General features: G+C 44.5%; 1 protein-coding gene across 2 annotated transcripts in view; it reads right to left on the bottom strand.

Annotated features, from left to right (window-relative positions):
* The window catches only part of TOP2B (DNA topoisomerase II beta), a 46,830-nt gene extending 35,241 nt beyond the window's left edge, over positions 1-11,589 (bottom strand). For both annotated transcript variants that reach the window (XM_060280662.1, XM_060280663.1), the window contains exons 1-2: positions 10,493-11,589; positions 603-773 (exon numbers count right to left, since the gene is read on the bottom strand). In XM_060280662.1, the coding sequence (XP_060136645.1) occupies positions 603-773; positions 10,493-10,603 (282 nt within the window). In that variant the 5' untranslated portion in view covers positions 10,604-11,589. The remainder of the gene's footprint in view (positions 1-602; positions 774-10,492) is intronic.
* Positions 11,590-16,659: the final 5,070 nt, after the last annotated feature.

Below are 16,659 nucleotides of genomic sequence, written 5' to 3'. Positions count from 1 at the left end.
GAAGACGAAGCTTTTGGGGTTTTATCTGGCGTAGGTGTTACATCTGTCTACGCGAACTGTATATGGTAACTCGCATATTCGCATGGGATGCTGTGTCCAAATTTGAACGCAATCGGTCAAGCGGTTTCAGCGGAAAGTGGAGACACACCCACATGGCCAGTTTACATTTTTATATACCGTATTTTTCACTCCATAAGACACACTTTTTCCCTCCTAAAAAGGAAGGGGAAAAGTCTGTGCGTCCTATGGAGCCAGAGCCCCGCACAAAAGCCAGAGCCTGGCCAGAGCCAGAGCCCCGCGCAAAAGACATAGCCTGACCAGAGCCAGAGCCCGTGCAAAAGACAGAGCCAGAGCCGCGCCTAGGACAATTCAATAAAGCATTTTTTCTTGTTTTCCTTCTCTAAAAAACTAGGTGCGTCCTATGGTCAGGTGCATCCTATAGAGTGAAAAATACGGTATATGGATTCTCAGCACTGTCCCCCCCCTCCATATTCCTCCCATACATTTGGACTGACATGGGGGGGGACACACAAACAGAAACATTGCTTGATACCTTCAGTTACAAATACTTATTTTAAATAAAGAGAAAAATAAAAAATTACCTGAGTTACAGGTTCCACTGAACCAATGTATGTATCAGGACGGAGAAGAATATGCTCAAGCTGAGTCTTCTTCTGATAAACTCTCTCAACAGACATCTTCTTTGAATCATTCTTATTCATGTGTTCAGGTTCTTCCTTTTTTGCAGCATTATTCTGATTATCAAAAAGTGTCTGAAATTAAAGGCGGAAAGGTAACCAAACTACACTGTTTCATCCCAACTGTTCTACAACAGCAAGGAAGAATGTATGAATAAAATAACTACAGCTTTCTAATTCTTCCTTGTGCAAAGACTGAGCTAGTAGCAATGTTTGTTGCCACCAGGGGAAAAGATACAAACCAAGAGGGAATTTTCTTGATGCATAGAGGACATGCCTCCATATTGTTGGCTTTGGCAGAAGAGTTTATATATATATATATATATAATATGGGAATTTACCTGCCCTGTTACCTTCTGCACTTTCTACTGGGTCATGTTAAAGATTTCTCTCCACCCTTCTATACAGGAAACATCCTCACACCATAAACCATGTTAAAAGTGCCCTCACTTTTAAAAGGGAGGGAGAGTGCCATATAGGGTTGGTTCAAAGGTTAACACCAAACCATGGTTTGGCACTAGGTGAATGAGCCTTCAGCTCACACACTCCATAATCCACAGGTTCCCAGTTTGTAGCAAAATGTATATTTTGATATTTAACCCAAAGCACCTGGTTGTCACAAACTAGGGAAAGAACAACAGAGAGGAGGGAACATGTAGGCCTGTGACACCTAAAAGGCTCAGGGCAAAATTGTGGTTTAGCTTTAGCAGTGTTTGAAATTAGCCATGTTCCAAGCATGTTTTGCAACTGGTGCAGGTCTGATTGCAGGTTGGCAACTGACATCTCCATCTGGCTTTCTTAAGCAGGTAAGCTGAAGAGCTTATTTATTGCATTTAAATCCCACCTTTTTTTGCAAGGAGTACATGGTTCACCACCACCCCAAATTTATTTGATGTTTCAATGTATTGTAGTCAGCTTTAGATTTTTTCCTTTAAAATATAAAGTAGTATATATGTGACATGAATAACAACAGCAACACCAGCAACCCCACTGAAAAAGTAGCACTGGAACCTAATTCAAAGTGCTAGTTACCTTCAGAACTGGGAGTGGGGATTGTGGCTCTTCAGGTGCCTCGGCCAACATTACCAAACATCAGAGATAACATGAGTTGCATTTCAGCAACATATGGAAGACCATAGGGTTCTCATACCTGCTTTAGAGCACTCCATGGCCTATATATGCTAAGAAGTTGTTCTCCCCACATGATCTCTTCCCCAGCACACATATATGGCTACTATACCATTTTGGCTACAAAAGCGGAGGCTGCTGAGCAGATTATTTGGCTGAGGTATGTTTCAGGGAAAGGTTTTTTTTTGGGGGGGGGAGTGTTGCTGTTTTGTATCTTTATTTTAGATCTTATTTATTTTATTTTAGATCTTATTTATTTTAGATCTTATTATGATTTATGTGGGAATTATTTAATCTGGTTGTGTACTTTTTTATTTTTTTAAGCATTCTATGATTGTAATTAAGGTATTTTCTTCATATTGTAAGGCACCTTTGAGCAATGTGTTAACTACGGAAAGGGGACATACAAATGAAATGATGTACCGTATGTATGAATGATATATGTGCAAAGAATAGCATATCTGAAGGTTTAAAACTGTGACAGGACCAGAAACTCTGGCATAGTTAACATCTCAGTTTAAACTAGAGTACTGCTTAAATATAGTTTAAAGGTGAACCATGCAGCGCACCAGCACACAGGGAATCATGATCGCTTCACTCCTCCCCTATTCCTGCTGCTCCATTAGTAAGATCTAAGCCATGGTTTAGAGGGGCGTGAGGGGCACTGTAGTCTAAACCACAGAGCCTAGGGCTTGCCAATCGGAAGGTTGGCAGTTCGAATCCCCGCAACAGGGTGAGCTCCCATTGTTCGGTCCCAGCTCTTGCCCACCTAGCACTTCGAAAGCAAGTGCAAGTAGATAAATACGGGAAGGTAAACGGTGTTTCTGTGCGCTGCTCTGGTTCGCCAGAAGCGGCTCAGTCATGCTGGCCACATGACCCAGCAGCTGTCTGCGGACAAACAGGGCTGTCTCAAGCCGGTCGGGCGCCGTGGCGCCGTGGCACAGAGATCGCTCCAGCGCCCCCGCCCTGGTGGGCGGGCGCAGTGCGCAGCACGGGTTCCGCACGGCTTTGCCGCGCAGCGCCCTCCTGCCGGCCCGGTGCCCTGGCGCCACCAAGACTACCCCTAGAGCCGGGCCTGCAGACAAATGCCAGCTCCCTCGGCCTATAGAGCGAGATGAGCGCTGCAACCCCAGAGTCATCCGCAACTGGACCTAATGGCCAGGATTACCTTTGCCTTTACCTTTTTAAGCCATGGTTTGCCTTAGTGTACTGGTAGTCTGAACTCAGAAGTGTGGTTTGTCTCTCTCCCGAAGCACAAGCTGTAACCAAGCTTATAGCTGGGAGGGTGGGGGAGAGAGAAACCACAAGTCCAGCTTCAGACAGAACTCCAATACAAACCATGGCTAGGCTCCCATAATGCTGCAGCACCACAGAAGGAGTGAAGCAGCAGTGATTTTCTCCCTGCACACCAGCATGGTGCATTTTAAGACATAGTTAGCTTAACCAGAATTCCAAGTGGTATGTGAATACAGCCAGTCTTATTGTTGTTCCAAGGTTGCAAAACACTTTGTAATGACAAACTCCTATTATGTTTTAGACAGATATGCAACGTATTATTTCAGCAGTCTTGTGAGATTCCTGATCAGACAAAGCTCTTATGCCATTAAAGCATTGTGCCTTTTTCAACTATTTATTGAAGGTGTGGTCAAATATATATTTTAAACTGCATTGAAGTCTCTACCATGAGGTTTAATTTTTTAAAATGAACTACAGCTGCTGCCTCACTTTTCCTACTTCTCATTGTCCGAGAACCCCAAAATAGCACTTAAAAAACAACAACCCAAACAAATGGTTATGTTGGGTTTTAATTCACAAAGCCTAAGGTTGCAATCCTATGACTTGGGACTTACTCCTAAGTCAGCATACATAGATCCAAGATGTAAATGTGTTAAATTGGCTTGAGAACAGGAGAGGCTTCTTCTCATAAGGTGACAGAATAGATGGTTTGTTCCCAAATTATTAGACACTTATCGTTACCTTTCAAGAAACCACCTTTTACTAGTTCCTAGTAAAATGAGATTTATTTAAGGTCATAAGTACATAGGGTATAAAATATTCTGATGTTCATTATTCAAACACTTTACAACTCCATCAGAAGAGAAGCTGTCTTGTAATATCTTAAAGCGGTGTTCCTTAACATACACATTATTTTGCAAAACTATGGAACAGATGGTCCAGATCATGTTCTCAGCTCTAACAGTTACACATTCTCTGTATTATCTCCTTGATCAACAACTAATCACAGATGGACGCATTTAAATATTTGCAGCCCTATACATCTCTTTGGGCACAGATGTCACCTGTTATATATGCTTGCAAGAAGAAAGTATTGGTCCATCTTCAGCTGCCAGTAGCTCTGGGAATTATGGCTGCATTTGTTCCACCAGTTCATAACCAGGGGTGTCTTACCCAATAGGGTTAGTGGCGCCCTGCGCCACAGTGCACGCCCCGGCAACGGGGGTGCACTGCCCCGGCAACATTTTGGGAAAGGGTGCCATTGTGGCTGCCCCCCCAGCATGCCCTGCGCCCTCCTGAGACACGTGCCACGCCCCCATGCAGCCAACCAGTCGAACCCAGCGCGCAAACACAAGGGAGGCGCAGAAAAGCGTGCAATTCTTGTGCTTGCACGTCGGGCTCAGCTGGCTGGCTGCAGAGAACTAGTTACTAGTAATTTCAGAAACAAACTAGAAAGAGAAGTTGCTGAATTGCAACTCATTACCAAGCTTAAAACCATGGAGAGACCTGGTCTGAATAAAGACATTGGATTCTTATCTCATTATACATGATAAAGCTTTCTTTAGCCATCTCACCCCTTGCTTTTTCCTGCAAAACCAATTGCAGTCGTTAACAGTCGTCAACAGGTTTACCACTCCTATCAGCCAATCACCCATTCCCAGCACCCTTCTGAGTATTACCCCTCCCCACCCTCTGACTATACATAAGGGTCTGGTGACTTGTGTTTCAGTGTATTTGAAGAAGTGTGCATGCACACGAAAGCTCATACCAATGACAAACTTAGTTGGTCTCTAAAGTGCTACTGGAAGGAATTTTTTTAATTTTTTGTTTTGGCTGCAGACAGCGAGAGAGAGCAGCGCCTCCGTCGCCGGCTGCCTTGGTAGCCTCCCTCCCTCCTTCCCCTCCCCTAGTCGGGCACTGTGGCCGGGCAGTCAGGCTGAGCCTTTGGCCAGCAACCATCTCCCCACTTCGCCTTTGCACGGCCACCGCTGCAACAAGGAAGCGACAGGCGAGGCGGGGAGGAGCTTGGAGGGTTCAGCACGAGAGTTGTGAGGAGGCCAGGAGAGGAACGGCTCCAGAAGCATTCCTCCCCCCCCCTTCTCGCCATTTAGACATGCATGTTGCACGCTATGCACCCCCGTGGGTGCAAAACCAGCAGGAAGATCACGCAGTGGGATCCAAGCTGCTTTACATGGATCGCCTACCATGCCTTGCCAGCAGCCACTTCCTCCAGCCTTCAAATCTCCGGCAGGGCCTGACCCAGCCGCCAGCCTCTTGGATGGTATCCATTGGTGCATATACATAGAGCACATTCACACACAGGTGGAATGAGAATCATGGGAACTGTAGTTTGATCAGGATGCTGGTGGTGGTAGCTCTGTGCGGGGTAAACTACAGTTCCCGGGACTCTTGGTGGCAGCGGTAGAGATGTGCATGGGGCTTTGGATGTGCATGGGGCTTCAACCCCAAATGTTATTTCCCACTGTATCTTCATCTTTCCGCAGGGCCTGCAAGACAGAGCTGTTCCGCCTGGCCTTTGGGCTGGACTTAGTCTGACCCCTGTGTTTTCCTCCCTTGGCTTGGATTTATGGACTACTTAAAATGAGGCTGCATTTAAAATTTTAATATTGTATTTTAATCTGTATTTTAATTAATTGCTTTTTATGTTTTATTGTAATTTTATTGGTGTTAGCCACCCTGAGCCCAGTTTTGACTGGGGAGGGCGGGGTATAAATAAAATTTTATTATTATTATTAATGTTATGCTATACTGTGTTTGCTGGACACCCTACTTTCCTCTTTCTGCATTTCTCTCTCCTTCTCCTTCCGCTTTTCCATTTCCTCCCCCTGAAACCTTTTGCTTTTTCTGTCTTTAAAATAAACACACAGACCCAAAATAAAACACTTGGATGGCGTGGCTGCATCTGCTACCCCACCCTGTAAATGCACTCAAGCTGTGTGTGAGAGAGGTGTGGGACTTTTTATTCAAATAAGACTTTCTTGCTCCCTTTCCCAGAGTACCATGTTTTTAAATACAAAAAGAAAACACCGATTTTGCCCTGGTGTGACACCCAACCCCTTTTTGGCAGACGAGTTGTATGTGTGCGTTCTGTTTTGCCATCCTCTGATCCATTTGGAGCTGTCCACTGTTTGTAAGGCCATTCTATCCAAATGCAATTTCGGAAGCCCATTGGGTGACCTTGGGCTACTCTCTATCTGCAAGCCTAACCTACCTTACAGTGTTGTGAGGATAAATGGGGAAGGGGTAAACTATGCATGGCACCCTGAGCTCCTTAGAGCAATGGTAAATGTACTAAGAGACAGGGGCAAGGTGGGCTGGCCCTGGTGTCATCCCCCAGGGTTGGTGTCAAAATCCCCACCGGGCGGTTCTGTGCTGTGGCGCTCGCCCGCCTGGCAGCTTGCACATCCCCATCAGCCGGCATGTGCACTCCTGTTCCACAGAAATCCAGTTCCGCACAGCAAGTCTCCCTAAAGGTAGCTCAGCAGCTTGGTGAGACCCTGCCCAAAAAAGCTTAATAACTTTGGGGGATCCTAAGGTCCACTATCTGACTGCTGACTCAGGACTCTAAACTGTGTTTTTATAATCAACTTTTATTTTGTTCTGTGTATATTGTAATGTTCTCTTGTTGCTATGGCCAATTGCTGAGGTGAAGTTGCTTCTTGGGGAAACAACTTTGGGGGACCCTTCGCAAAACATTGAAATCTGTGGGGCTGCCAAAAAATGTCTGCATCGGGTAGGATGAATTAGAAGAACTGCTGAGTCCTGAATGAGTCTTGCTTTGGAATTGAGGACTGCATTAGATTTTCTTCTGCCTTTTCATTTTATTCTAAGGGCTTGTTAGAGATAATGTGTAAGCATGGTGTCAGCTCCCTAAAAAAAAAGGTCAACAACTTTGGGAAATGGGGTGTGTGTGTGTGTGTGCCAGAGGGATCTTTGCACCATGGCACCAAATATGCTTAAGACGGCCCTGTTCATAAATTAAATGCAGTTTTGGACTTGGTCTGCATGTCAGCTGTATTGTTTGTATGTATCACTTGAGCATAGTAATAGATACAAGCTTTTCGAATGTCAGTGTGATTTCAAGCAAGCAAATGTATGGCCAGCAAAAGATGGATAGATGGATAGTGCACATGGTTTAGTGCTATGTGCATCACCTGGAAAAAGCCTGAAGCCACATGCACACCCCATGAGATTTTTACAGTGTTTACTTTAAGTTTCCATGCAACCTGGCTTTTAGGCATCTGAACTAAGTATCATGGTTTAAAATAAATACTGATAGGTTTCTAAACAAAACAATTTCAAACCAGTCATGAAGCTGGCTTGGTAAACCAAAATTTGTTTTAAATCATTGCCTATTTGGCTGCTACATTAACAAGCCAGGATTTGTGGAAAGTAAAACTTGTACAGAATTCCATCAGGCCATGTGGGAGGGGAGCGGAGAGAAGCATACAAGCCAAGGCTCAGACATAGCACTAAACCAAGTTTTAGTGCTACATACTGTACATACATACAAGCCAATTATTTTATGCTTTTAACCTCTGAGCAAAAATGGAAGAAGTCTTAATATTTTGTTTACATTTCCCCCCCTTTCCCTTCTATAAGAGGCCGAATGGATCAAATCTACTGTGACTATATGCGTATTTGCTCTGGTTCCTTATTCTAGGAACATGCTATTCTAAGATGTATTACTGGCATGATGTGCAGAAACATTCAACGTGAGAGTGCAGAAAATGATCTTGCACAGGAAACACAATAAAAGCTTTAGTTGTGTACCAATCTCCTTGCTTAAGGGGTTTTTGTTATGACAAAAAGGTTGTGCTAGAAAAGCTAATGTTTGTAAAGTTAAAGTTTATATTCCTTTTACAGATAAACTCTCCTCAACTTCTTTAATACGCTGTAAATGGTAACCCCCTTGGCAAAGATACAAAATAGATTAGAGCAGATACCTCCCCTTGGAGATATAGATCATTACATCCAGTACTCACAATGGGGGAAATCACTGTGAATCATTTCCAGTTTTAACTTTAATATTTATTGAAAAGAAACAGTTTACTCAACTTCCACAATTTATTCAGAAAAGTTTTGAGGGTATAACTTTTTTTTAAAAAAGTAATTAAGTTATTATATTAATATCAAAACATATATATACACAATTTGGGGAGAGGGGAGTTCCATTTAAGGATCCTAACTCTACTGCTTTACTGGTGTTATCCATAAGAAATTCCAAAAGGCATATCTGCCAAGGATGCATGTACTAGTTTAACTCACAATAAATAGTAATAATTTGTCAAAGACACCTTTGAACATTAATTCTTCCTTTAGCAGAGAGCTCACTACCGTATGTCTAGTGTTTGAGGCTTTGCCAATTTTTATCTACACAGAATCACAATTTTAATACAAATATTGTAAAGCAATGAAAGATCACTTTGAAAGCCGAAAGAACAAGGACTATGGAAGTAGCAGACAATTACAACTATACACACAATGCACACAAATAGCAACACTTTTTAGGAAAATAATCCCAGCCCTCAACTACTAAATTCAAAGTGCAAGTTCGAAGATAGTTGGGAATTTAGCTGGAACATTAATGGCATTGTGTCCAAACTAAATGTTTTGCTCAATTTGCATTTCTGGACATATTTTTTAAAAAGCTAGTGGAGTTAATACATCATCCCAAATAGTGACCCTTATTACAGCTCCACTTTCAAAGTTAATTTATTAAAGAAGAAAGACTAGAAAGCACTTAAGAATGACATTCCCTCAAAACTTTCAACTGGCTGGATACATGCACCTGCAAGGGCATCTGATAGATCTATGAGATCAACTAACTGTTTCAAATGGCTAGTAGGCATATTTATCATCAAGTCAATCCGCTCATCAGAAAGTGGGTACCACTGCTATATGAAGCAGCGAGGTGAAGACCATCCCTGCTCACAAATCCACTCATACAGTCCAGTCTATTGCTCTACAAAGCAAACTGGGACATTTACATTAATATCTGTTCTGCTCTTTGCACATGTCAACTGTTCCTGCAGCTAGTCAAGTACAACAGAAGAACAATGAATAGTTTGCCCTCCTGGTTATAGAAACATAGCCTACTTGTCAGCAAGGATTGCAATATTCCACGGGTTGCCTGGTGCCTTATTTTTAAAGCGTGGCTGCCACTATGTACCTAAAAATAGGCATTCTGGGACACACATAGAATTTGCCACTTTTCAATTTACTGTATAAAGAATAGCAACATTGTCTTTCCTTTACAGGACACCTGTAATGGAAAGACAATGGAATGGCAATATTTTTTGTTTTCAGAGCAAGAGTCCTAATGAAGTTAGGGTAGTAACATTGTATTACTACATGAAGCTCTAGAGTAGCAGCAAGCCCGTCTTGAAGAAAACTGCTCCTTTACACCATTGTGCTGTGTTGCCTTTTCTTGCCAGTTACATTAAGGAAGTGACCCTGGTTTGAACTCTCTGCTGAACAAGAGAAATAGAAGAAAATGAATGATTGGGGAACTGTATCCATTCAGCTATCTCCTCCCTCCTGGGGTCTTTCCAAATGGGATTTCTTTCAACTGGGCCAGAAACAGCATATCACAACCTCTAATCTTAAAACCCATCATATGGCTTCGTGATCACTTAACTCTCCCTTTCCCACTAAATTTCTCCCACCAGAATACTCACTGTATTTTTATATCAAGACCCAAAAGCTTATCCTCTCATAATTTACCTATTTTGTGTAGGGATGGAGCTAAAGGTACTTGCACATATGGACCCCAAAGTGCCTGTTTTCAGAAAACTGATAAAGCCCAATTCCTTGCTACTAGTTCAGGTGTGAATTCTGCAGTGGCCCAGCTGAGAGATGGTTCACTTTCAGCCTCCTAGTTCAATGCTTTGGCTAGACTCGAAACAAATCTAAGAGGCCTTAAAACCTGTTTCAACCTTTCCACTCTGCAGGAATTGCGGGGTGGGGAGACCCCTCTCTTATCAACTGATCAACAGAAACAAAATAGCCATGTGATCTTATACAGTGTGCTTGTACTCAAGAAGCACACTGAGGAAGAGACAGTAAAACAAGTGGGTGCCACGTACCCCCCTTTAACTCTGCAAACCTCTGGCAGGCCACCACCACCCCCCAAAAAAAAGTCAGCAAGTGAAGGTCCCATGCCACCAAAGCCAGGGCTCCCATTTCCTCGCCATAATCGGCAAACACCCAACCCTGGAAGCAGCCTAGTCCTCCCCCTTCTCTCTTTCTCCCTGCATCCCCATTCTCCATCCCTGCAAGCATCTTCGCCGCTCCTCCATTATTTCCCCCGAGGCCTTCCGCCTCCCATTTCAAGCTAAGCCTGTTAAAAGAAAGCAAAACCACCGAGAAGGGAAGAGAAATCGAAAGAAAATGCCAAGGCAACTTACCACCCAGGTTAAACCCCCGCTGCCGCCGCCGCCGCCTCCTCCTCCTCCTCCTCCTCCTCCACCGCCGCCGCCGCCTCCACCTCCTCCACCACCTCCTCCGGATTTTGCCATTTTTTGTCCCTCACCTCAGTATAAATAATTATAAATATATATATATATATAGAAAAGCCTTTTTTTTCAAAAGAAAAGTGGGGGGAGGGGAGAGGGAAGCCACCCGCGGCCGGCACACGGCTGCAGGCGCGCGCACGCACACACACGCTTCTCTCATGCACCGCAATTTGGGGGGGGGGGGTGGCGGCGTGTATGTGAGGGGGGGTGGGATGGGGGGCCTTCCTTCCCACACAGAGAAAGATCCTTTTCCCACCCAGCGCGCGCGCGCGCGCCCTCACACACGCACGCGCAGTCCGACGGGGCCCCAAGGTTGCCCTCACGCTAATGCGCGCGCGCGCGCATCCACACAAGGAAGAACTCCCCCCTTTCCCCCCCCTCTCTCTCTCACACACACTCTCGCTTTGTGGGCCGCGCGCACACTCACACCGCAGGCTCTCCTCCCTTGTCCCTCCTCCCTTCAAAGGTTCAGCGCGCACGCGCGAGCCCACGGCCACGCGCGTAGTACCACCCCCTCGCCGCCTTTTCCTGTCTCTATAGCTCGAGCTGAGGGCCACGGACGTTTTATTTCACGTTTGAGCTTTTCACCTCAGTCTAAAATAAATAAATAACGGCCGGCCGTCTGAAGGAGTCGGTGGGTAGGTGTGCGTGTGTGTAGAAAAGTGACAAAACACACACACACACACACACACACACACACACACACGGCCCGTGAGGGACCAGAATATGTCTTTTTAAAAAGAGCTCCTTTTCCGGCGCTGTTCTCGGCGGAAATGTTGGGTGGCGGCAGCCCTAGACGAGACGCGGCTTGCGGACCTTGCCCACGGGCAGCTGAGGAACCCGCTCCCCCTGGAGGTGCCTCCGAATTGGGAATTAAGGACCCGCGGAGGAAGGCGCGGGGTGGAATTAAAAGGCCGCCCGGCCTAACCGCCAGCGGCTCCCTGCAAGCGCCGAGGCCCCAAAGCCTCAGACAATAACTGCGCTGCCCCTCCTCCCCACCCACCGCCGTCCAACATAAACCACCGCAGCCACCGAGCTCTCGCGGTTCCGCCCTCCCCTTCCCTTCCCTGTCAGCCAATTAGGAGCGGAAAGTGCCGTGCAGGCCAATCGCTTAAAAAGAAAAAGGCCCACCACAACCCGTCAAACGGGCGTGCCTACGTCACCGCGCGCGGCAAGAAGACGCCTGAATTCGCTTGTACTTCCCCAATTGTGGAGAGGTGAGCCGCGAGGCCGTGGCGCTGAAGTAACGGGAGAGCCACTGGTGCCTGGTAGCTTAGCTACGTACTCCCTTCAGCTCCGGGGTCCAGGTCCAGGTCAGGGACAAAGCCTAAGCGCCCGCCTAGACCCACTGAACAAAGTTAAGCGATTTAAGTACTACTGGACCCAATGGGACCCGGGTAAACACGCATAGGGAAACACGTGTACTGTATAGCGATTCATGTTCCTACAGTGGTTTGTGCACTTGGGAACAGCTCTTCAAAACATCCCTGTGAGGAAGGACTGTTCCCAAACACGATAAATCATAGAATCGTAGAGTTTGAAAGGGACCACGAGGGTCATCTAGTCCACGCACACAATGCAGGAATCTCAGCTAAAGCATCTATGACAGATGACCTCTGCTTAAAAACCTCCAAGGAAGGAGAGTCCGCCACCTCTTGTGGGAGTCTCTTCCACTGCTGAACAGCTTTTACTGTCAGAAAGTTTTTCTGACTGTTTAGTCATAATCTCCTTTCTTATACTTGAAGCCATCGGTTCGAGTCCTATCCTCCAGAGCAAGAGAAAACAAGCATGCTACCTCTTCCATGTGGCAGCCCTAAAGATATTTGAAGATGGCTCAGTCTCCTCTTTTCCAGGCTAAACATACCCAGCTCCTTCAAGTGCTTCTTGTAAGGCTTAGTTTCCAGACCCTTGATCATCTTGGTTACTCTGCACATGTTGCAGCTTGTCAATATCCTTCTTAGATTGTGGTGCCCAAAATTGGACACAGTATTCCAGGAGTAGTCTGACCAAGGCAGAATAAAGTGGTCCTATTACTTCCCTTGGACACTATACTTCTCTTGATGCAGCCCAGAATAGAATTAGCTTTGGTGCTGCATCACACTGTTTGACCCATGCTAAGCTTTTGGTCCAACAAGACCCCTAGATCCTTTTCACATATACTGGTAGTAACCCAGGTGTCCCCCATCCTATATTTGTGCAGCTGGTTCTTCCTGTGTAAGTGCAGAACCTTACATTTGTCCACATTGAAATTCATTTTGTTTGCTTGCCCCCAGTTCTCCAATCTGATAAGGGCATTCTGTCTTCCACAGCATTAGCTACCCCTCCCAGTTTGGTACTGTCAGCAAATTTGATTAGCATCCCATCAATTCCTTCATCCAAGTCATTCATAAAGATGTTGAATAACAACGGGCCCAGGACAGAACCCTGCGGCACCCCACCTCTCGCTTCCCCCCCAGGATGACGAGGAACCATTAATGAGTACTCTTTGGGTTCAGTCAGTCAACCAGCTATGAATCCACCTAACAGTTACCTTGTTCAACCCACATTTTATCAGCTTCTTCACAGGAATAAATGGGGGACTTTGTCAAAAACCATCCTGAAATCAAGATACAATATTTCCCTGATCCACCAAGTTTGTAATTCCATTAAAAAAAAAAGAAATCAGATTAGTCTGACATGACTTGGTTTTGATAAACCCATGGTGGATCTTAGTAATCACAGCATCCTTTTCTAAATGCTCGCAGGCCAACTGTTGAATTGTCTGTTCTAGGATCAAAGGTATCAATGTCAAGCTCACCGTTTGATAGTTACCTGGGTCTTCCTTCCCCGCCTTTTTGAAGATGGGGACAACATTTGTCTGCCTCCAGTCTGTAGGGACCTCACTTGTTCTCTCTCCAAGAATTCTCAAAAGCTCTGAAATTACACCCAGAAGCTCCTTTAGTAAACTTGGATGCAGCTCATCGGGCCCTGGAAATTTAAAGTAGCTAGGTGTTCCCATACTACCTCTTTTCCTATCTTGGGCTGCAGCTCCCTACTTACATCATTTATCTATGACCCTGAGATTAAGAGTCTCATGCTCTACTAACTGAGCTATCCCATACGAATCTGAGATAAATATTTCATCAAACACCTTAAATTTATCCCTTTCTTCCCCCCTGCCCTTTCAGTGGTACTTTCCTGATTTTGCATCATTTTTCTCAAGGGCAGTCTGCTATATCTTAAACTAAGTCAGGATGTTACAAGAACATGGATAACTGTGGCATAACTATGTTTTGTCTAGGATGAGCTGCATCTGTTACAGAAAGGCCTTTTGTGCACAAATGCATCCCAAGCAAACCAAAGACCTTCCCAGAATCAGCTAACAGCAGCTCCATGTTATGTGGTTTAAGCTCCAGTTATTTCTCATCTAGCCATAACTGATTCCAAGTAGAGATGTAAAATTTCCAGAAAAGCTCGGGGGGGAAAAACCCGGTTTCCCCCTGATTTTTTTCAGGGGGAAACGGAAATTTTCGGAAAAATGGAAAAAAATGCTACATTAGCACTTCTTTTTTCTTTTCCAGATTGAAAGTCATTCTGTTACTTTAGAAACATAAAATATAACTATGGACAATCTTAATGGGCATAAAATTATCACAACTAGCATATTAAAAATATAGTATATCCAAACAATTATTACAAATAGAATTTACTTTTAAAATAATATTTATTTGTATTTGTAACAAATGGAGCAACAATCTCTTGAACTGTTTACTAGTGTATGTGGAACAAAAAAAAAAAAACACCAAAAAAAAAACTCCACAAAACAAAATTTAAAAATCCAGAAGTAACAATTATTCATATTTCCACTTCACAGTATTTAAAAAACAACAACATTCTCATAAAAAGAATGGAAGAAGGAAGTGGGACTAAGTTTCAATGAATGGGCATGAAATTTAATCAGAATCATTTTCTGAGGTGTAATGATCTTCCAGTGCTTTGAGGCCTAGTGAAGAGGAACAGACCCCATCCACACGGATGCAAAAACAAAGCTGAAACCTTTTTCTTTTCTGGTGACAACAGCACCTCCTAAAGGAAGAAATGTATCTTATTCTTGCATTGGAGAGTTCAGTTTGTAACTAGGACTTGCTTGTCCTCTCATAAATTAGAAATTAGAATAATCTGATACCATACATATTTTTTTTAAAAAAATATTCATAAAATATTTGAACCGATTATTTTAAAATATTTTATTCATCGTGTTAAAATAAAACATTCCATATTTTTCGGGGGGGGGGACAAAACAAAACAAAACCTTCAGGAAAAAACGGGAAAACCCCCGGTTCCCCCCCTAATTTTTCCGGGTTTTTTCCGGGCCTTCACATCTCTAATTCCAAGCTGTCATGCCTGATTCAGGTATAAAGAAAAATATAGTTGGGAGTCATTAGCATATTGTTCACATCTCATTCCCATTCTCCAGGCAATTTCATCCAGGTTTTGTGTAAATGTTTATGTAAGATAAAAAACTTGAGGTTTCAAAGCACAAGTGCCATAGTACCAAATCACAATTCCCTCACTCTTCTGGAATCTGCTCACCGGGAAGAAGCAGAACCACTGCAAAACAGTACCTCCTATCTCCATCCTAGACAGATCACCCACAAGGATTAAATTTTAACAGAATCGAAACAAGCTAATGAGAGGTCTATGAGAAGCCACAAGACCACACTCTTCTGTTTTATGTTTTTATGTTTTAAACTTATTAAATACATATACTTCCCTTCATCCGAGGATCACAGGGCAGTTTACAGTATAAAAACACAAACATACAGAACATAATAACAAACAAAAGAATACTCTCTGCCTCCAGTTTAATAGGCCATAGATTGTTTAATTAGCCAAAGGCCTGGGAGAAAAGGGATTTGTTCGCTTGGCATCTTTCACCCATTGCAGATTATTTGTGAAATGCCAAAGCCACACCCAGCGCCATCTTAAGCGCCCCTGTCGCCATGGTGCGCCGGATCTCTCCGGCGCCCTTCCGCCCCGTTTCCCAGTGCGGTGGGCGGGTGGGCGCGTCGCTGCTGCATGGCGGGCAGGCGGACAGGCACAGCGCGATCTCTCCGGCGCCCTCCCGCCCCGTTTCCCAGCGCGGTGGGCAGGTGGGCGCCACACGCAGCTGTGCAGCGGACCGGCCAGCCAGCGGGCGGGCGCAGCTCGCGGCGCCCTCCTGGCGGGCCGGCGCCATGGTGCCCTGCGCCACCGGGGGTCTACGTAGAGCCGGGCCTGGCCACACCCAAATATAGACTGAAATCAGATAATCAACTTCATCCAAGAGCACCCAGACATATGCAGACAAGCACGTTTCCTCCAAGAAAGATTGGCAACCAGCCAGTATTTATTAAAATTCCCTGATAAACACTTATATAACCTTTCAAAATCCCCGTACTCTGAAATTACTACAAATAAGGATCTGCATAATGCACTACAAGTGTTTATGTGTTGGAAACATAAACATACAGTATATACAAACATTTCATATCCTGCTCTTCTATGAAGAAGTAACTTGGCAGCCATTGCATCTGGTTCAGAAGGTCTGGTTGAGAAAATGTGATACCGTTGTTAAAACAGCTGCACTGGCTGCCCTACCTTGCCCAAGCCAGGTTCAAAGTTATTGTATTCATTTATAAAGCTAGTTAGATGTAGGGTACCTCAGGGATCACCTGAACGCTTATGTCCCAGCCTGATCTTATCTACAGGAGCATCACTGACTGTTTAGAGTTGAGGAGCCTCGTTTGACAAGAAACCGAGCCTTTGATGTCATCAGCCCAGTCCTGTGGAATACTCAACAAATAGAGATTTAGCAAGTGCCTTCTGTGCCAACTTTTACATACCTGCTGAAAACTTTTCTATTCAGCCAGGCCTATGCAGGCAATTAAGAGCGCATTCCCCTCAAATGGGTTACTGACCTTTGTTTTTAACTTTTAACTTTATTGTATGGTTTTATCTTATTTTCCAGATCATCACCAGAGCCTGCAGATAATGCAGAAATTATGGTCTATCACCTTACAGGACTAGACAGCCATGCA

This window comes from Zootoca vivipara, chromosome 12 (genome assembly GCF_963506605.1).
Source record: "Zootoca vivipara chromosome 12, rZooViv1.1, whole genome shotgun sequence".
Classification (NCBI taxonomy): Eukaryota; Metazoa; Chordata; class Lepidosauria; order Squamata; family Lacertidae; genus Zootoca; species Zootoca vivipara.
This window is presented reverse-complemented; position numbering and strand designations above follow the sequence as displayed.